Consider the following 20,654-nt stretch of genomic DNA (forward strand, 5'->3'; position numbering starts at 1 on the left):
CCTATCCCTCGCTCCAGTGAAGCAGAATCTAAAGGAATCAAAGCGCATTTAAGCCGAAGATGCAGGGGCTCTCTCTTTCTGGTATGATCAGCTTGCAACCCTGCTAAAGGATATCCCTGCAAGGCTAGTCTATAACTTCGATGAGTGTGGTTTCCAACCTGGCCAGGGCCAGTCTCGTAAGGTTATTAATGGTAGATTGCACTGCCCTGACCTTGCTGAAGCTGAGCGAGGCGAAACTATCACTGCACTCGAATGTATTGCTGCTGACGGCTGGCAAATGGATCCGCTATTTATCTTTAAAAGCGGCGGGGTCTTTATAGAGAGCTGGTTCTATAATAGTGAGGATTTACCTCTAAACACACTTACTGCTACCTCACCGAATGGCTGGATTTCTGATGAAATTGCTTCTGAATAGCTATATTATTTTATTTCAGCTACTGCTACACCCGACCGTCTAAAAAAGGGTGAAAAGCGCTTCCTACTCTTTGATAGCCACGGAGTATATCTTACCCTCGAATTCCTTGAGATATGCGAGTTAGCTGATATTATACTATTCGGCTTTATACCTCATTCAACACATCTCTGTCAGCCACTTAATAGTAAGCCATTTTTGAGCTATAAGCAGCAATTTCGGCTTATGAATAATAAGCTATCTTTCTGGGGTGGTCAGCTATGTGGTAAACCGGATTTTCTACGGGTAATTGGGCCTGTACGAGCGAAGGCATTTAACCAACGAATTATTCGGCAATCCTTCAAAGATCGTGGTATTTGGCCAGTCAACGGCCAAAATATAGTAGATAAACTAGCTAGCCAGCTAGAATTTACTCCTCTTCACGCACCTGATCTTCGCGCTCATGGAGAACCCCGAACTCCATCACCGGAGCCTACAAATTTACTATCATCAAGCGTGGAGAATACCCCTCCGAAGTCAATTGAAGCGCTAGAGAAGAATCAGAAGAAGATATCAAAGAAGGTGGCTACCTTTGACCCGAAGGTTCAGCGAGATATTGCAATGCTTCACAATCACCACAGGATAATCTACGAGCGGCTTATGATGGCGGAAGCGACTGTTTCGCGAATTAGGGCCGCTCAGGAGCCCTTGAGGCGCCCAATTACCAAGCGCCAGGTTAAACCGCTTAGCCAAACTGGTATACTAAGCGTTCGCGATGCGAATCGGTCAATCAAGACTAGAAAGGAGAAAGAGGCTGCTGCGGAGGAGAGGAAGCTTGCGAAGCAGTATAAGCAGGCTACTGGTTTGGATATGCCAAAGAGGCCCCAGGAGGATATTGATAGGTCTACCGAATCGGCTAGAGTAGCCCTGGAGCGAGGAGATCTTTTTTATTTAGGCTAGTTATCTAATTTGATGGTTTTTTTAGACGCATGGTAAAAATGTGACGGGGATTTAGGGGTGACGGGGATTTAGGGCGCACCCATAAGCGGAAGCGGTGGGTGGGCCGCAATATCATGGAGGGCACAGATATGAGCAAATGCAGATACAAAATAATCTATCTAGGGTGTAGATAATCTATAGTCGAAAACGTCAAAATAGTAATTATAGTGTTTCTCAGGAAGGATATCCCATACTATAGCCAAGCCCACACGTCAACTACTAGTAGTAAATATTGTTTACTCCTCACTCCCATAGTCAACTGGAAGGTTTAACGTTCCTGACCTTATCAAACGCTAATCGCAATTTTTTTCTTCCGCCCAAACTTTGTTATCCGCCACTCTCAACACCGCAACACATTCAACACGCGCCGAAAAAACTCACGTCCCGAGCGAAAGTTTGACTGCCTTATTTTGACAATCGCCGTCCTCGCTGGCTCCTTCAGCTCGAATCACGGCCTATCTGCTGCGGCGAGGCAAATACCCCCTGCCCGCACCGCCCTGCATGGCCCTCGTCAACGTCGACACCTCTTTGCAGGTGCCTCCTCAAGACCCTGTCGAAAAAACTCCCGATGTGATTGTCACCCCTTGCGATCCATGGCCTGCGCCGTATTATATGGAACGGGGATTGCGTCGTGTTCGTCCGTATCATTACACTTATAACACGAACTGCAAGGAGAGATGGCGGGGTAAAAGGTTGGAGGATATTTTTACGTCTGAGTTCCGTGACCGGGCACCGGATTACTATGTATGATTAAATCGGGCGCATTGAGAGGCTCATGATCTTGCAGTCAATGCTAACAAGATATCTATTAGAGGGCCGCACTCGATAACGGCTTGATCTGCGTCAACGGCAAGCCCGCCGGCCGAGATACTATCATCAAGAACGGCCAGGTTGTCTCGCATACCACCCACCGCCACGAACCTGCCGTGACCAGCGCTCCGATCGGTATTATCCACGAAGACGATGATCTAATTGTCATTGACAAGCCGGCCGGTGTGCCCGTCCACGCTGCGGGTCGATACCACTACAATTCCGTCGTTGAGATTCTCCGCGCCGAGCGAGGCCATGGCTGGGTTCCTAGACCGTGCAATCGGCTGGACCGACTCACCTCAGGACTGATGTTTATTGGAAAACATCCCAAGGGCGCGGAGAAAATGGCCGGTGCCTTGATGGCGCGAACCGTGCAGAAGGAGTACGTCGCTCGCGTCAAGGGCAAGTTCCCCGACGGCGTGGTGGTCTGCGACCAGCCCATTATGCAAGTGAGTCCGAAGCTGGGTCTCAATCGTGTGCGCGCTACAGGCAAGTCTGCCACGACAAAGTTCCGTCGTCTCGCCTATTATCCTCCTCAGGCGGCGGTTGCATCTGCAGAGCAGCACGATGCCCATGGCGATCGCGCGGAGACTCCTCCGCCCGTTCTCGCCAATGAGGATGAGGGGTACAGTATTGTTCACTGTTTCCCCTTGACTGGCCGCACGCACCAGATCCGAGTGCACCTCCAGTTCTTGGGTCATCCGATCACCAACGACCCTATCTACTCCAACCGTCGCGTCTTCGGACCAGAGCTCGGCCGTAACGAAACAAGTGGTGACCGTGACGATGAAATCATGGAGCGACTCCATCGCATGGGCAAGACTGAAGTTGCCGACACAGTCTCATACCGCACTCATTTGACCGCTGCGCCGAATGTGCCCCCAGGCACCGACCCCGCCATTCTGGCAGAGATCATGTCCCGAGAGCAACAAGCCGCCTCGGACGAGTACGAGAAGCGCAAGGGCGAGCGTCTATCCGGCAAATTCTGCGACGTCTGCGGAACAGAGTTATATACCGACCCCGGTCCCCACGAGCTCGGTATCTTCCTACACGCCGTGGCCTACACCGATCGTAACGGTAACTGGGGGTACCGCAGTCCAATGCCCTCTTGGGGTCTCCCACCTCCTGGATCGGAGGGGCCTCGTGAGGTTCCCGACTGGGCTCCTGTTCCCGAAAGTGAAGAGATTGTGTTTGGTCACGGTACTGTTCCTCCGGAGATTGGTGTTGATGATGAAAATGAGCCGGCCAAGCCCATGTCTAGTACGGTGCTTTTGACGGGTGTGGGGATGGTGGACTTTTCGGACCCGAGGCATGGTTTGAATGGTGATATTCCCCAGTCGAAGGAGACGGAGACACAACCTGCTTCAAACCCTTGAATGATCTTATGCCATTTTTTGGTGACTTGCGTTGTGGATTAACTTGCATTTTGGTTTGCCTAAAAGATTCATTCTGGTTCATGATACCATATATTTCCATAGATATTGAAAGGCAGATTTCCGGCCCAGGTACAATCAAATCCAGGGTGATTGTCATAGCATTTCAGCACCACTCTGCTGCTCTTCATTTTTCAAGTATTATAAAGTAATTACTTCGTAGAATGCGCTGATTTAATGCTGGGGGAGAGTGTGTAGTCTAGCGGCAATGGACTTGTTACTAGCTTAGACCTTGGGCGGTTTGGAACAAGTACGTGTTCAATACTCTAGCACTAATGTGGCCGCGATGTTAAAGGTAGATGGGATCTGAGTTCGGGCTGGCTGAGGAGTGAGATTGTGTAGTTGAAAGAAGGAGACCAATGGTTATGGCTTCTAGCATATGTGCCTGCCTACGCTGCTCTTGGCGTGGGGTAGACTTTCAATGATTGAAAACTGGACCGCACCTCGTCGCTTTTTCTCTTTACTGAAAGATACTTGCGCTTTGGACGATATTCCAAACCTAGCTAGTGCTATTGAGCGCCACATTTATCTTGGGGTGGAAAGGGGAGAAAAGACAAGAAAAAAGAAAACAACTAAACTCGTACAACAAAAAAATTGGTAGATCAGCATGGTATTAGCCTTTTTCAATGGAATATTTATCTACCACAGTGTGGTGGCGAGCTGAGTCCCTCGTATTCACGATTCAGTCCCTGCTGTACAAGGAATGAGGATGTCTCGATACATCAAATTCAAAGATTTTGGTACGCATGTGTGTGTATAAACCGGGTGCAGGAAAACCCCTAACTATGTAAATCTTAGCCCTGGTGATATCGTGCGTGTGTAGAATGGTGGAGGTGGTCCTATCTTTGGAGGAGACTATTGGAACTTATGCAGGAGGTGCGTAACATCAGGTCTGCCACTTATGTATTAACAAAATTTAAATCTCTATAAAAGTGCGATATGTAGATTTTCTGTATGAATCTTAATTTTTCTGTCTCTTTTCATTAGTCACCTTAGGTTTTTTTGTCCCCCGAAATCCTCGTTATAGCGGCGAACGGCACCAATGTGAGCCGTGTCCATGAAGCGAACAGAAAGCTTCCTAGTACATCAAATAAGCCAAAAGCAGAGAAAGACAGATTGGATTTCCTGAAGAGGGGGATTTTGAACCTTCATCAAAAGAGCTCTTGAGAAGAGCCGACATACCCTGGATGGAATTTCGGAGACATTGGCGCCGCTTCTGGTGCTGCTACTTGGTGGGATCGATCATATTTCTCGCAATTTTCCTCCCGATATTGTAAGGATTTGTTTCCAAATTTTGGTTGTAACATTCTCACCCTTATGTAGCTTTCTAGTTATTATTCCTGCCATAGCGCAGAGAATCGTCGACAATACGAAACTTCTGGTGTATTCCGCCTCGGTCCTGGATCCCAAGCCAGACACAGTCACATTCACTGTTGATACTTCCTTGGATATTCCTTTGGCTGTTAAAATCCGAACTGACCCCCTCAACCTGAGTTTGTTCAATCGAGATGAAAAACCGATGGAGCCATACTTTATTGCGGCGCTGTCGACTTTCAGCTTGAAGGGAGGTACAAACATGATCAATTTGACCCAGCGCGACAACAAAATCCTCAGCCAGCATCAGTTTGTGAAAATCTTAGCCACGGCGGTGTATCAAGACCGTTTTGTGATATCAGTGAAGGGATCTACAGTTGGCCATATTGGGGCGCTCAAGGCGTCTTTGGCCCTAGACAAAGATGTTGAACTGACCGGTAGGCGATTCAAATTCTCTAGGTGGCACGAAGTCTACTCTAACTGTAGCTTCCTAGGCCTGGACAAGTTCAGCGGCATCTCTGTTCCGTCTGCCTATTTGATTCCTAAGCAGGATGATGGCACAAACTTCAAGGCAACTGCAGTTCTGCCCAACCGCTCGGTTTTCACGATTGCCATGGTCAGGCTTACCACTTGTATTCGGTAATGGACCCCGCTAACTCTTGCAGGGCAATGTGACTGTGAACATCCAGAGTGCCGACCTAATTCTTGGACAAGCGACCGCGTACGACCTCGTGCTAAAGCCAGGAAATAACACTGTTAATGTTAGTGGCTGGATAGATCTCGGGACCGTGCTTGAGAATCGCTCCGAATTTCTCTCCACCCAAACAAAAGCATTGGAAGAAGGCGATATAGAGATTTCGGTTACCGGAAACTCGACCATTTATAAAGGTCATCATATTGGCTACTATGAAGAGATCTTGAACAACCTTACCCTTACCACTCGTGTTCCATTCATGAACTTATTAGTGGACACGATTCATGGGATGATGCACTTCAGTTCTGACTCTAACTGGAGTAGCCCTTCAGTGTAAGAGAGCATTCAGCTCGTTTCAAATATTGGGGGGTGATCAGACGAATTTGTCAAGCCCCGGGGGCTTGTCCCAATCCTTCGGGCTTCATGTAAGTTATTAGCCAAGATATCCAAATAAGAGGCGCCAAAGACATGTTCAAGTTAACAAGTTATCCGCCAAGTGCAATACCCCTCGAAACCCGCCCCCAACCCTCCCAGCCACTAAACGCGCAAGGCTCAACGAAATGACAGCCGAGCTGAAGCTACCAACCAAGCCACCGGCGGGGAAGGCTGTTGACTGCCGGTTGTAACTGGAAGTTGGGGATAACCTAACCTAAAGCACTTCCGTCATCCACATTCTGAGGCAAGCCAACGGCATTGGCGTTTCTAGTGCTTACTTCCTTGGCCATCTGAGGGCCTTCACTTCCAGAATAATTACCACTCACTAATTATATGGCGTACGTCAGGCCTCAGCCGCTGTCATCATTCTGTCAAATATAAAAGCACGTACAGAGCCATGATTGTTAGGTATCAGCCTCTCACTTCTACTACAAGACACAACTACCCACAGGACCACCTGCAAACACAAACATCTCCAAACATGTCCTCTCCCAAAATAACCCCGGAAGATTTCAAATCCTTCATCGATCAAATCTTCACCGGAGACCCTGCAGAGGCACGCTCATTCGCCGAATCATCCATAAGTCCCAACTACATCCGCTTCATGGCCGGAGGGGACGAAACAAATTTCGAAGGCGCGGTGGGAAAAGTTGCCTTCTTTCGTGCGAATTGCCATACCTGGACTTCCAGCCTTGAGTTCTTTGCACAGGATGGTAATAAGATTGCGGCGAGACTGGTATGTTCTCTTGGGATGGGGGATGAACTAGCTAAGAAGATGGAAATGATGTTGATGGCGGAGGTGGATGAGGAGGGGAAGTATGAGGCTGTGTGGGAGCAGATTAGTCCGTGGGCTGGAGAGTGATAAGTCTTTTTAATGGCATTTGCATGAATAGTCCTGTTTTTCTGGATTTTACTTGTGCTTAGATGTCAGCGTATATGGATTCTTCGTCTCTTACGCTACAGGCAGTGAAATCTGCTTAGTGCTAGGATATCTCTCGAAACTTTGATTATTATTATTTCAATGTTCCATCTCTCCTTATTTCATTCAAAGTTTGTTTAAGCAAAACCTCTTTCTTGGGCTGCTTTCTCGGTCACTCTCGGCCAGCTTGATCATGCTGACCTGCAAAGCTTCCCTATTATTTCCCGGCCGGCTTCTTCAAGGTATCTTCTACGCTCACAACGCTGAGGTAAAGCGGCAGATTTACCGTTGCATCAAACACGCCTGCACCGAGTATCATCAAATGATCCGGATGCTTCTCAAAGACATGTAAGCTCCGGCTGTATGCCGGTGCCTGAGGTGTGTCATGCAACTCCCACTGATCAGGCTGGCCGCCGGCTGTATTGGTGAAAACACCACTGTGATCAGCATCGCTAACGATGATAGTTCCATTATCACCGCCGGATGGGGACCAGACCACATAAGGAGATGCGTTGGGCTGAACCCCGTTAACCATGATGGGGACACCATAGGCAAAGCGGAAATCAAATGGACTATCGGACATTCGATAGTAGACCGGATAGCCTACGCCAGACCAGCTATCGCCTCCTGGGAACTCGTGAACCAGAATCCACTTCTCCAGAGGGGGAATGTAGGAAATGATGGTCATTCCAGGGCGAGCGGTATAGTTGAGATAAGACACATCATCTATCACGGGTCCCCAGGATTTCAAATCCGCCGATTCCTGGTGAGCAAGCTTCTGTCCATGTAGTGGATCACGCTGATCGGAGTAGAACACGCCGATAGTGTGGTTGAAAAATCTTTAATTCTGCCTTTTAGCGTGTGTCGAAAAATAAACATGGGCGGAATACAACTCACTCGATGAATGGCTCCCAAATGCAGGGATTTCCATTGGTAGTATCCGGCCCACTACCTCTCGCCACATTGCTGACAAATTTCCAAGTATGGCCCTTGTCTTTACTGGCATAGATATCAATGTTCGTGCTCTTGCTTCCCCAGCTGTTTCCACTGGCCAAAACCGTGCCGGCAGGGAAATCGCCAACAGCAAATGGCAACTCTGCCAGCGCAGGCTGGGCTGACATTCCCAATCCATTCACCTGGTCAGTCAAGTTGGAGATCCAGGACCAGGTAGCACCACCATCTGCACTTTGAAATATGGGGAAGTATGGAGTCTTATCGCCCGCAAACGAAGCTGTCGCAAGGAGACTTCCATCCGATAGCTCAACTTGCCGGGGATAGAGAACGGAGTGACTTGAGCCAGGCTGGTAGATGACATTCTCTGCAAAAGTGGACCACGGCCGTGGTGATGGTGATGGTGGTTTTTGTGGAGGAGGGGGAGGTGCTGGTGGTGGGTTCAAGGGAGGCTTGACCGATTCGACACAACCGAGGCCGGCCAGGCCGAGGAGCAAAAGCTTGGTGAGCATATTTCCGAATCGGGTATATCAATGAGAAAGCTACTAGACTGCAGTTATCTCAATTTGGCTCTTTCCTCTTGGGCTTCAAGCATCTCATCCAATCTTCGCCGCAGTATATATATTGTTCTTGATCTATATGCCGGGACCCCAGGTTCTCTTCCTGTTTAAACCAGGAAAATATCCGTGTTGAGAAGGTTCAACGTCGTTGAAGCCCTAATCCTTCAGCTGCACAGACGTTTAGCCGTTAGCTCTAAGACAAGCGTTGTAACCTGGAGATTCAGGCTAAAGGCGAGCATGCATAACTCATGATCGCAATTGACGATCTTGCCATTTAAGTTTACTTCTATTAGCCTAATGGAATCGGTTGACTTCTCATGATTCAGTAATCTCCATAGTTTAGGCGGGGTACAAGCTGGGGTACAGTGTCGTCGGCACCTAGATGCCGCTCACTGCTTACTGCTTACCTGTAAAGATCACTTGCTGGCCCGGGCTTTTTCAATTTAGCACCAGTTTGAGACAAGATTTGGACGATCTTCTAGAAGCTTTCGGACAATCTCCGCCACCTTGAATCATGTCTCGGTTTGAAAAGAACGGAGAAGTAACTACCGTGAAAATACCCGCAGACGCGCCGGTTCCTAAGGGTCCAATTGCCGCCAGGGTTGTCAGATTTTGCGGGGAAGCTTTCCCAGGGTCTTCTTCGGCAAATAATCATGTCAATCACTGCCTGTAGTGCATGTTATCCTAGGCGCTCACCTTGTTCTTTCCTTGCTTCTCCGTTTTGAGCGCTTTGACCAGGGTGCCATCATCCCTTAGCGATATTCCCCGCTTTCCAATTCGAGTTGAAATTCGTACTACAGGTTTGTTACTAAGTTCTGCAATAAAACAAGAATCTAGAAGTTTCCATCAAGCACTTTAATATTTATTCTTCGACAATTGGAATCTGTACGGGTGTGTTATGTGCTGGCATTGGTGTTATGTCAACGTATAGTCCCGGGCCTGTCACCGGAGTATGTGGGAAGACAACCGATGGCCCCGTTTTGAGTGAATTGTTACCTGCCCCTCGTTCCACACCGGAGATCTTCAAGACGAGCCAAGAAGAAGCATCCCGGGCCTCGAGTCGGATTATATCCGACTAATTATGAAATCCGTAATTTAGCCTAGGGATCAATGACGAAATTCTTGAAGCAGGGATTTCAATATGCAGCAGCACATATTTAAGTATCCAGCAATCACTTAGACTTATTCATCATAGCCCTGGAGAGTGAGGTATTCTACTATAGGTTTTTCTTGGGTGAACCTCACGAACCTTTTGTGTTTTTCGGTGCAGAAATTGGAAGGGAATCATCATGGCACCATCTCAGCCCTTCCGCGCTGGTGCAACAGTACTACTGTCTCTAATGGCAGTACAAACTGGCGTCCACGCATCATCTGTCTGCAATGGTGACAATTCAGCATCGACTGCAGCCTATAACGCCTCAAAAAGCTACGTTGGGTGTTACTTAGATCCTAAAGTGACTATTTTGACGGCAGCGAAACTTAGCACCATTGGTATGACACCCCAGTACTGTGCCAACTGGTGCGGTCAAAGAGGCTTTGCATATGGAGGTATCGAGTTTGGAACGTAAGCAAGCTGTCTGTTAACTGATACAACCGTTGATTCTCAAGCTGACTCTCCAATAGGCAATGTTTCTGTGGGAGTACGCCCGATTTCAGCCTCGCGACCAAGACAAATGACAGCAGCTGCAACTCGAAATGTGCAACTGAACCATCCAGCTCATGTGGAGGAGGCTATGTGTAAGTCAAATGCAAGACTCAAAAGAGAACAAGGTGCTAATATCCTGGACCTGTATTTAGCATGTCCTTGTATAAGATCTCGAATCCACAAGGGGGCGGAGTGAACACTAAATTCGTCCCAGCGTGCCAAACACAGCCCCTCTGCAGTCACCCTGTTTGTGATACTTCATTAAGCATTGCGGAGAGAGTCAACTCACTTGTCAAGTCCCTGACGCTGGAGGAAAAGATCCTCAATCTTGTGGATGCTTCAGCCGGATCTGCCCGCCTCGGCTTGCCTTCCTACGAGTGGTGGAGTGAGGCAACGCATGGTGTTGGCTCTGCACCAGGCGTACAATTCACTTCCAAACCAGCCAATTTCAGCTATGCCACAAGCTTCCCTGCACCGATCCTGACAGCGGCTTCCTTCGATGACGCTTTGATTCGGAAAATAGCTGAAGTCATTGGCAAAGAAGGACGAGCATTTGGCAACAATGGATTCTCAGGATTCGATTTCTGGGCTCCTAATATCAATGGATTCAGAGATCCTCGATGGGGAAGAGGACAAGAAACACCCGGCGAGGATCCCTTCGTTGCGCAGAATTACATTCGCAATTTCGTTCCAGGACTTCAGGGTGATGATCCCAAGAACAAGCAAGTCATTGCAACATGCAAGCATTACGCGGTCTATGACCTAGAGACGGGCAGGTATGGAAATAATTACAACCCTACCCAGCAGGATTTGAGCGACTACTTCCTGGCCCCATTCAAGACTTGCGTGCGTGACACGGATGTGGGAAGCATCATGTGTTCGTACAATTCAGTTTCTGGCATTCCAGCGTGTGCGAGTGAATACCTTCTTGATGAAGTGCTCAGAAAGCACTGGAACTTCAATGCAGACTATCACTACGTGGTGTCTGACTGCGGTGCAGTCACAGACATCTGGCAATACCACAACTTTACCGACACCGAAGAAGCAGCAGCCTCTATTGCTCTCAATGCCGGTGTGGATCTGGAATGCGGCTCCTCCTATCTGAAGCTCAACGAATCTCTCGCAGCAAATCAGACATCAGAGAAAGTCATGGACCAGTCATTGGCAAGGCTCTATTCAGCACTATTCACGGTCGGCTTCTTTGATGGCGGAAAGTATGACCATCTCGATTTCTCCGACGTTTCTACCCCTGCGGCAGAGGCCCTCGCGTATGAGGCTGCAGTCGAGGGTATGACACTTCTCAAAAATGACGATCTTCTTCCTTTGGATTCTCCGCATAAATACAAGAGTGTTGCCGTGATTGGACCATTCGCAAACGCCACGACTCAGATGCAGGGCGATTACTCTGGTGATGCGCCATACTTGATCAGTCCATTGGAAGCATTTGAGAGCGACCCCAGGTGGAAAGTGAATTATGCGCTGGGTACAGCAATCAACAATTTGAATACCACTGGATTTGAGGCGGCACTAGCAGCCGCAAAGAAGTCTGATTTTATTGTTTATCTTGGTGGCATTGACAATTCTCTCGAGTCCGAAACGCTTGATCGGACTTCACTCGCTTGGCCAGGAAATCAACTCGATCTCATCAAGAGCTTGTCCAAGCTCTCGAAACCAATGGTAGTTGTCCAATTCGGTGGCGGCCAGGTCGATGATAGCGCCATCCTGAAGAACAAAGATATTCAAGCTCTGCTTTGGGCGGGATATCCTAGTCAAAGCGGAGGCACTGCTCTTCTTGATGTCCTTGTGGGCAAAAGATCACCTGCTGGCAGACTGCCAGTCACGCAGTATCCCGCCAGCTATGCCGACCAAGTCAATATCTTCGATATCAACCTTCGCCCTAAAGATTCATATCCCGGACGAACATACAAATGGTACACAGGAAAGCCAGTGATCCCATTCGGCTACGGTCTTCACTACACAAAATTCAAGTTTGACTGGGAAGAGACTTTGAACCGGGAATACAACATTCAGGACCTCATTACCTCATGCCAAAGAAGTTCTGGCGGTCATATCAACGACAACACACCTTTTACCACTGTCAAGGCGAAAGTCAGAAATGTCGGCCATGAGACTTCTGACTACGTCAGCTTGCTATTCCTTTCCAGCAAGGATGCAGGCCCGGCTCCACGACCAAATAAGTCCCTGGTGTCTTACGTACGTCTGCACAATATTGCCCGCGGAAGCGATCAAGTGGCAGACTTGCCTCTCACCCTCGGCTCACTGGCCCGAGCTGATGAGAACGGAAGTCTCGTCATTTTCCCAGGGCGTTATAAGATCGCATTGGACAACTCCGAGGACTTGACTTTCGAGTTTACATTGAAGGGTAGTCCAGCGGTGATCGAGACGCTCCCTACGCCTGATGCACAGTATAACTTTACTGTGCCCGTTCATATTCAGCCAGCGTCCACTGAAGCGCAAAGTTAGAAATTTTGAGTTGTGTTGCTCTTGGCCCTGGGATTTAATGCCCGAAAGTGTCAAAGTTCAAATCATGAAGATGACATGCCCGCTTAAGAGTCGGTGCCTTTAGGGCCTACTACAGAATACAAGTCTTTTGTTTGCTCCATCAAAAAAATTGCACCTGTAGTTGAACCATTCCCAGCTGACTGTAAAATTAATGAGGAGGTAAAACAACTTAATTCGATTGATGGTCTAGTGCCTCTCCAGCGTATAGGCCATACCAGTCTACCTGAAGGCTACTTTACTACTAAGAAGTGCTTGGGTCGTCCTCAATAGACTAAATAGACCATCATGGCGCCAATGTGCGAAACAAAAAAAGTGTTAATTCTATCAATTCTAGCATTTACTCGACACTTAAGCCCTCAAACTGAACTTGCACGCCCTCCGTCTGCCCAACAGCATAGACGCCAATAATCGGACCGGTGAAATCGGGATCAGTCATCTCCAGAGTATCAACCGTTCCCAGGGACGTCCAGTCATTTTCAACGTGAGGCTGGACTGAATAAAGCAGGGAATACTGCTTCTCTGTGTACTCTATCCGGAAACGCAGTGAGCGAGGGACTTCCTCGAGGGTGTGTTTCTCAGTTCGAACAATCTTCTGGCCAGCATTGACCAGTTCAAGGACAACCGCTTTCTGAGCAGCGTCATAGTAGATCCTTGAGTAGCGGTGCTCTTCCTTGTAACAGGCGAGACCAGCCTGGATCTTTGCAGAGCTCCAGGACTCTTCGATTCCTTCGAGGACCACAGAGCTGCTGCCGGATAATTTCCGTTGCCGCTTGCCAATGAAGGTCGGGCTGTCTGTCGGGTGGGACAAACCGACCGATGATGCTGTCAATGTCAGGGATGAATAGTTATTCTCGATCCGATAATTGCTCATGATAGCGTCTCGAATGTAGAGGTAGTCCAGCCCACCTTCTGCCGTGAGGTGTGAGCTCGAACGGGTTGCTGAAAGGTTGCGGGGGCTCAATTTCACTTGATCGAAGACGGGCCATTCGCCATCCCAGTCGACCCGAGTCAAAAAGGTCTCGCGACCCATGGGGCATCGCCCTTGATCCTCCAGGCGGCCTCCAAGGCAGGTTCCCCACCATTGGCCCTCCTTGTCCTGGAATAGTTCGCAGTGGCCGGTATAATGGACATACTCCTTGGTACCACGCGCCGTGAGAACGGGGTTGCTTGGACACGATTCATACGGGCCAAAGACATTCTGAGAGCGTGCCATCGTCACCATATGCCCACCATGGGTACCACCCTCCGCAATGAGCAAGTAATACCAGCCCTTGACCTTATACAAGTGCGGCCCCTCGGGATAAATGTCACCAGTGCCGTTCCAGATAATTTTCTCCTCGGATAACTTTGCACCGGTCTTTAGGTCGATTTCGAAGAGATTGATAGTGGTGCCTGGTCCTATTCCACCCGACCCTTGCAGGTAGACTTTTCCATCATCGTCGAACAAAAGACTCGGGTCGATTCCCTCGAACTCAAAGTAGACTGGGTCGCTCCATGTGCCTGACCAGATATCATCGGTGGAAACAATGAAATTCTCCGTCGCATCTCTATTCTTCCCCTCTGCACGGATGACATTGGTGCAGACGACATAGAATGTGCCCTGGTGATGACGGATAGTGGGCGCGTATAGGCCTCCACTGCCGACCAGGAACTTGCCATCATCGACTGGGTAGAGATTTGCCTGCGACTTTGCGAGGCTGAGCTGGGATTGGCGGTGGATTGCATTTCCTGTGCGCTCGCACGTTAGCGGAAGCTCGAATTGTCTCTCCCATCCACTAAGCGATCGGTAGACTTACCGATCTGCTTCCATGATACCAGGTCTTGAGAGGCGTAGATAGGTAGACCGGGGAAAGCGTGGAAACTGGAGTTGACGAGATAAAACCAGTCGCCAACCAAGACCACGGATGGATCGGGCGCGAAGCCTGATATGATGGGGTTGACTGTATCCGACATGACTAGCTTACGCAATGAAGAGAATGAAGGTTAGAGGAATAATCTATGTTCTTTCACTTCACCCCGCCTTGGGTAAAATACTTAAATATGCCAATTGAGATACTCCGCTTGCTATTAGCCAGGATTAGCTAGCGCCTTCTGTTCCACACACTCTCACTGGTGTCATTTTCCCAGATATTCTACAGCACGCATTCACCCCATTAGCCCAAATGCTAAGTAGTCGCATAGCACCGACTCGCCATGCTTGGCCAAATATCGCTTAATCGTGCATGAGAGGGGTACAGTTGAAATTTAGGCAAGTTCCGGGAGATAGTCCCGCAGGAACAAGCCAATACACGACGAGACCTGACCACTATCCGAGTTGGGCTGCACTGTAGAGTCATGATTTGATAAGGAAAGATAAGCCAGGAGGGGAATTTGGCTTCCAACTGTATCTTTTTACAGGTCAGTACATGGCTTTGTTAGCTGCATGCAGCTAGATGAGGGGGGAAATTAGGCTGTTGATAGGCTGCCAAGCAGGGATGTCAAGCACGCTATATAGGCTAAATTGGAGCTCAAAGGTCCAAAAGAGGCTCTCCCCCACAATTTCTCCGAAGGGGATAGTACAGACAGTAGTCCAAGAAACCACTTGGATAGCTCCGCTTGGCAATTACTCGGCGAGCAATCGGTTAGACTGTTGATTTTCAACGGGTTTGCGGATAGAGAAGCCGCTTAAAAAGAGGGGATTTGCATCTCAGTGTCGATCAAAGCTTTAATTAATATTAAGTACATGCTATGCCTGGCTACAAGATCGACATCTTTGTAACTTGAATGCATCTCCCAGTAACATAAACTATTAAAGTGGCTGAGATTAAGATCAAAGCAAGTACTCCGTGATCGCTCTCTCAGGATCGGCTAGTGCTAGACCCTCCACTTGCCGGCGGTATCAGTGTAAGTTCCAACCTCCACTTAAACTAACGTTAAGTTAATCGTCCTCTTACCAAAAAAGGTCTAGCTAGGCAGCCCCTCTCTGGCACCCGCAAGTGTCTACCGCTAACCCTAATTCTCCCCAAGTCTCCACCCCCAGTCCCCCACAGCCTACAGGGTCTGGAGTATGCACCGCCGAGGTATGAAGGATGATGAGCCCAAGAGATAGCGTGTCAAGGATACGAGCATACCAAGAAAACGCCAATCTTTTCGGTAAAATGCAGAACAGGCAAATATAACCCTTGGCCAGCTCAAGCTATTCGTCAACACTAAATGCGGTGGCAACTTGTCGTGACAAGCCCGGTTGGGGGACAATACAGCCGAGAATCGATCAAGCCACCATCTGGAGTAAGGACAAGGGTTGCCAAGCTCATGCCTGCCTCGAGAGTGATAAAGAGGGGATCTTTTCCTGATTTAAGCTGCCTTTCATCGCCGACTGCAGTGAGAAGTGGACTCATTAATTTGTTACACCTCTTTTAATTCTTTCTCATCTTCATCAAATCCAGTGCAGCGCACGCTACCGCAATCATGGCGTTACGATTCCGGCCCCCGAAGCCGAGCCAGAAGATCCTGCCGGTTAAGCCGACAAAGGGACACTTCCTGTTCGCTCACCAGGAGTTTAAGCGCGTGCCCTGGTGGAAGAGGAAGAATATGCGGACCCTGTACATCTATATCGTTATCCTGATCATGACCAACACCGCGAACGGTTTCGACGGTTCCATGATGAACGGTCTCCAAACTCTTTCCTACTGGCAGGAATACTTCGGGCACCCTCACGGCTCGCTTCTCGGCCTCTTCAATGCCTCCATGAGTCTTGGCTCCCTGCTCGGTCTGTTCGTCGTGCCTTACATGATTGATGCCTGGGGCCGTAGGCTGGGTTGTTTCGTTGGATGTCTTATTATGTTGCTTGCTGTTGGTTTGCAGTCTGGCGCTACTGGCTTTGGCATGTTCATCGCGGCTCGTCTTCTTATTGGATTTGGTGATTGTCTTGTTCTTGGCAGTGCTCCGCTTTTGATTGCGGAGATTGCGCATCCGCAAGATCGTGCTGTTCTTGTCACGCTTAGTGGTGCTTCGTATCACTCTGGCGCGTTCATTGCTAGCTGGGTGACTTTGGGCACATTGAAGATTCAGGTATGTATTAATCCCAAGCAGCCACCGTGGATCTACTTTTTCTCAACTCACATTCTTTTCTTCCGTTAGAGCGACTGGTCATGGCGTCTGCCCAGCCTGTTGCAGGCCATTTGCACCATTGTCATCGTCTGTGGTATCTGGCTCATGCCAGAAAGCCCTCGTTGGCTCATGAGCAAGGGAAGACACGATGAAGCCATGCGTATTCTCGTCAAGTACCATGGCGAGGGAGACCAGGATGACGCATTTGTGCATCTCGAGTATGCCGAGATCAAAGCCGCCATCGATCTGGACAAGGAGATTGACCAAACTCGCTGGGTCGACTTCTTGAAGACCAAGGGCAACCGCAAGCGAATCGGCCTGATCACTGCTTTGGGTCTCTTCAGTCAATGGAGTGGCAATGGTTTGATCTCTTACTATCTCAAGCAAGTCATGGACAGCGTTGGTATCACCAAGGCCTCTACGCAACTTGGAATCAACGCTGGTATCAAGTCCGAGGCCTTGATCACCAACTTCACCCTGGCCTTCTTCATCGATAGGTTGGGACGACGACCGGTCTACATGGTTTCGACGGTTGGCACGTTCGTGGTCTTCAATGCATGGACTATCGTGTCAGCTCGGTACGCCATCGCGGCTAATCAGGCACTTGGATACATTTTCGTGGTTCTGACCGTTCTCTATGGAGTATTCTACGATATCAAGTAAGTACTTGCCACTGCATCTTCCAATTCTACAACCAACAGCCACTAACATTAAGTTTCCTCCCAGATCGGGTCTGATGGCAACCTACACCACCGAAATTCTCCCCTACGGTCTCCGAGCCAAGGGTTTCACCTGGCTGAACTTCTGCGTCACCGCCGCACTCTTCTTCAACCAGTACATTAACGCGATTGCGCTCGATGCCATTGGCTGGAAGTACTACATCGTTTACTGCGTCTTCCTTGGAGCGGAGGTGTTCGTTATCTACACCTTTTTGATTGAAACCCGGTATACTCCCATGGAGGAAATCGCCAAGTACTTCGATGGCGACGATGCGGTTGATATTGGTGAGATTGCTGTTGCGGATATGAAGGAGCAAGCTCGGGAGTCGGAGGGCAAGGCGGCTACTGTTCATGTTGAAGTGAAGGAGTAAGCTGATATAAGTAAGGCATGTTGGAGATTTGTTAGGGGGATCTTTCTGGATTCTTTAATGTCTCGCGGATATAACGTTGTTTGGCTATACCCAGAGTTCTTACTAGGAATGAATCGCGAATACGACTCCAAGGAAGTGTTTTGACATCTGAACTGCACTGATCGACAATCCGATTATCCTTGATAAACTATTTCCTTCACATGATATTTTGCCATATTCATTCTCGTAGCTATTAAACAATATCCTCCATTGCTATAAAACGTATCACAATAATACCATATGGGTACTATAACTAAAGTCAAACTTACTGGAATTAAGACTTCTCTGGGTGTCCAACAGGAAGTACATCCTCGACCGTCTCGTCAGTATTCTGCAGATCATCCTCGATATCGACGTGATCCTTGATGCGGAGCCAGATAACTGGCGCGGCAAAGAGCAGCGATCCTCCCAGCAAACCCCAGTTACTGGCGAACTCGGCCGCGAAGGACGCTTTGTGGAAGTCCATACTCCAGACCACGGCCGCACCAGCGGATTGAATACCCTTGTAGAATCCGGCGAAGTTGGCGCCCTTGCGGCCTGAGTTGGAAAGGGCTCCCATGTACCTGAAATGAGAGGGGTTAGATTAAGTTGATTTGATACGATGAAAGGTTGGGGATGGATGGGGGGGGCTGGCGTGGGGTAAGGGAAATACTAACCAGTAGATAACACCCTGCCAGACAGCGTCATAGAATCCGTAGAAGAAGTACAAGAACATGGGTCCAACGTATCCATCATGCGTCCAATCCCAGTGCACGAAGCCGGTTGTCTCGGGGTCAACAGACTCGCGAGTATAATGCTTCTGCCAGGCCCAGCCGCCGCCCCAAATAACCATAGTCAGGGCGAAGAGAATGGCCCAAGCGGCGCGGGCACGGGTTGTCCGACGGAAGTAGCTTAAATCAAGGAGAGGTCCGATGATACTCGCAGCCACGATTTGAGCGAACCAGTAGAGGAAGGAATTCAAGGCGCGAGTGCGGGTGTTGAAGTAGGCGACGTTAATTGCATTTCCCTGATATGTGTAGAACCAGTTGGAAGACCAGAACATGGGGAAAAGGAGGACGACGTAAGGTTCGTGCTTGAGGGTGTCCCAGAGTCCGTACAACTCGGATTTCCAGGTTGGGTTTTTCATGACGACAATGCGGGATCCGTCGCTGCGGATGACCTTGTTCGCGTCGCAGAGCAGGAGAGCCAGGCAAGCGCCGAAGAACATCAGGACGATGAAAGCGATGTATGTTCCGTCGGCGACAGTGGCGGCGGTTTTGACGTTGAAGTTGGTGCCAAGAGAGATCTAGGAATTGTCCATTAGATTGAGATATAATAACTGGTGACAGTCGTTATACGTACCAGACTACCCATACAGGCGCCAACGTTGAAGATTCCCCAGAACCAGGCGAAATACCGGCCCTTTTGGTTTTCGGGTGGGTAGGACATCATGATCACTCCCTGAGCCGACCACAGGATACCCGCGCAGGCACCCAGCAAGGCACCGGCGAAGATGTTGAAGCCTGGAACATATTTGTGTACCGAGACGAGAAGACTGATCGCGTAGATGCAATATCCAATTCCACCGAAGGAGAGCGATAGTCGGATACCGACCCAATTGACGATGGAGCCAGCGAAGAAACCAACCACGGCGAACACACTATACAGAGTGAGGTTCTACATCACGAGAAACGATCAGTCTCCATTTTTGCCCGATTTCCTTCTTCCATTCTTCCAGAAACAAGTGTAGAAATAATTACCATTTGATCGGCCAAGCTCGCATCGGCTTTTCCACCACCTCCCAAGCCGCCGAGAGCATTGAACATGCCGGGACACATGAAACACACAAACGCGACCATCCCCAGCTGGAATCTCGGAGACGCATACCAGGGCGTGCGCCAGCGCCCTGACCCCCACGACTTGTACATCCATCCACGGGGAAGCCGGAGATCCCCGACCGGCTCATCGACGGTATGAGCAGCCTCAGGGCCTTTATCGGAAGTCGGACCGGGGGTAGTCGTAGTATCAGCCATAATGGGAGGCTGGACGGAGACTCGGTGTCAATGTGGTGGATTAAAGAGACAGACAAGAAGTCTTAACCGAGAATTCCTAGGAGGGCCAGGAGAAAGATGACCTTTATTTATCAACGAGCAGGGAAGAGTGGGCATCAGCAGAGCAAAACCCAAAACCAACTAGGCCGGTTTGAGATCAGATCATCAGGGTAGCCGGCTTCGCTAGTTGGTGGTGATGGTGATATGTATTGCTACGGTTTCTTCAGGTGTTGGCCAGTGGCTGCTATGGTTACTCTCTCTGGTAGTCAGCCTGTCAGCGAGTTCCGGGGCCGAGGCGAGGTGGAATTGGCCCTAACTCGTAACTGGCAACTGCTCAGGTTGTGTGGAGGTCGGCGTGCGGGGGTTACGGTTGGTTCCCATGGCTTATCTGGATGGGGCCATTAAGAGGGTCCGGGGGTTGAACCAGACACGATGCGACGTGATTGTGATTGGTTTGTTAAGAGGAAATGGATGGGACATGGTGGGTGGCCTAAGCCTTCCCGCAGCCTCTCCCCTCAGCCATGAGCCGTTCACTCTCTGCCAGTGTTACACCCACCCAACAAGACCAACCGAGATATCACTGACTCATCCAGTGTAACCCTGTAATGACCCTCAAGACTTTGGTAATCAATCTATATTGAGGAGCATGTCTCTCTATCTCAGGAGGATTCGGCTCACTCAACTGGCCTGACAAGCCACAAAAGTTCATCCTGAGACTGAGACAGTCGGCCT

General features: G+C 49.3%; 8 protein-coding genes across 8 annotated transcripts; 5 read left to right on the plus strand and 3 right to left on the minus strand.

Moving 5' to 3' along the window:
• Positions 1 to 1,891: 1,891 nt before the first annotated feature.
• Positions 1,892 to 3,576, plus strand: N7473_004813 (pseudouridine synthase family protein; the record flags this gene model as incomplete). The annotated part of the gene is made up of 2 exons (XM_057150753.1): positions 1,892 to 2,134; positions 2,203 to 3,576. The coding sequence occupies 2 exons, from the start codon at positions 1,892 to 1,894 to the stop codon at positions 3,574 to 3,576; spliced, it is 1,617 nt and encodes a 538-aa protein (XP_057010863.1).
• Positions 3,577 to 4,579: 1,003 nt separating this feature from the next.
• Positions 4,580 to 5,978, plus strand: N7473_004814 (DUF3712 domain-containing protein; the record flags this gene model as incomplete). The annotated part of the gene is made up of 4 exons (XM_057150754.1): positions 4,580 to 4,906; positions 4,957 to 5,384; positions 5,442 to 5,563; positions 5,613 to 5,978. The coding sequence occupies exons 1-4, from the start codon at positions 4,821 to 4,823 to the stop codon at positions 5,976 to 5,978; spliced, it is 1,002 nt and encodes a 333-aa protein (XP_057010864.1). The 5' UTR covers positions 4,580 to 4,820.
• A 579-nt stretch (positions 5,979 to 6,557) lies between these two features.
• Positions 6,558 to 6,938, plus strand: N7473_004815 (uncharacterized protein; the record flags this gene model as incomplete). Its single annotated transcript, XM_057150755.1, has 1 exon — positions 6,558 to 6,938. The coding sequence occupies one exon, from the start codon at positions 6,558 to 6,560 to the stop codon at positions 6,936 to 6,938; it is 381 nt and encodes a 126-aa protein (XP_057010865.1).
• Positions 6,939 to 7,212: 274 nt separating this feature from the next.
• Positions 7,213 to 8,458, minus strand: N7473_004816 (uncharacterized protein; the record flags this gene model as incomplete). The annotated part of the gene is made up of 2 exons (XM_057150756.1): positions 7,213 to 7,834; positions 7,893 to 8,458. The coding sequence occupies 2 exons, from the start codon at positions 8,456 to 8,458 to the stop codon at positions 7,213 to 7,215; spliced, it is 1,188 nt and encodes a 395-aa protein (XP_057010866.1).
• A 1,337-nt stretch (positions 8,459 to 9,795) lies between these two features.
• N7473_004817 (uncharacterized protein) lies at positions 9,796 to 12,635 on the plus strand (the record flags this gene model as incomplete). The annotated part of the gene is made up of 3 exons (XM_057150757.1): positions 9,796 to 10,070; positions 10,130 to 10,243; positions 10,304 to 12,635. 3 exons carry the CDS (start codon positions 9,796 to 9,798, stop codon positions 12,633 to 12,635), a joined length of 2,721 nt encoding a protein of 906 aa, XP_057010867.1.
• Positions 12,636 to 13,011: 376 nt separating this feature from the next.
• On the minus strand, positions 13,012 to 14,627 carry N7473_004818 (putative xylosidase/arabinosidase; the record flags this gene model as incomplete). Its single annotated transcript, XM_057150758.1, has 2 exons — positions 13,012 to 14,402; positions 14,471 to 14,627. The coding sequence occupies 2 exons, from the start codon at positions 14,625 to 14,627 to the stop codon at positions 13,012 to 13,014; spliced, it is 1,548 nt and encodes a 515-aa protein (XP_057010868.1).
• Positions 14,628 to 16,121: 1,494 nt separating this feature from the next.
• Positions 16,122 to 17,853, plus strand: N7473_004819 (putative hexose transporter; the record flags this gene model as incomplete). The annotated part of the gene is made up of 3 exons (XM_057150759.1): positions 16,122 to 16,724; positions 16,794 to 17,422; positions 17,490 to 17,853. 3 exons carry the CDS (start codon positions 16,122 to 16,124, stop codon positions 17,851 to 17,853), a joined length of 1,596 nt encoding a protein of 531 aa, XP_057010869.1.
• A 313-nt stretch (positions 17,854 to 18,166) lies between these two features.
• N7473_004820 (uncharacterized protein) lies at positions 18,167 to 19,904 on the minus strand (the record flags this gene model as incomplete). The annotated part of the gene is made up of 4 exons (XM_057150760.1): positions 18,167 to 18,455; positions 18,549 to 19,177; positions 19,234 to 19,548; positions 19,632 to 19,904. The coding sequence occupies 4 exons, from the start codon at positions 19,902 to 19,904 to the stop codon at positions 18,167 to 18,169; spliced, it is 1,506 nt and encodes a 501-aa protein (XP_057010870.1).
• Between the last annotated feature and the right edge of the window lie 750 nt (positions 19,905 to 20,654).

This window comes from Penicillium subrubescens (assembly GCF_028828155.1).
Source record: "Penicillium subrubescens strain IBT 31985 chromosome Unknown utg000003l_segment0_segment0, whole genome shotgun sequence".
NCBI lineage: Eukaryota > Fungi > Ascomycota > Eurotiomycetes > Eurotiales > Aspergillaceae > Penicillium > Penicillium subrubescens.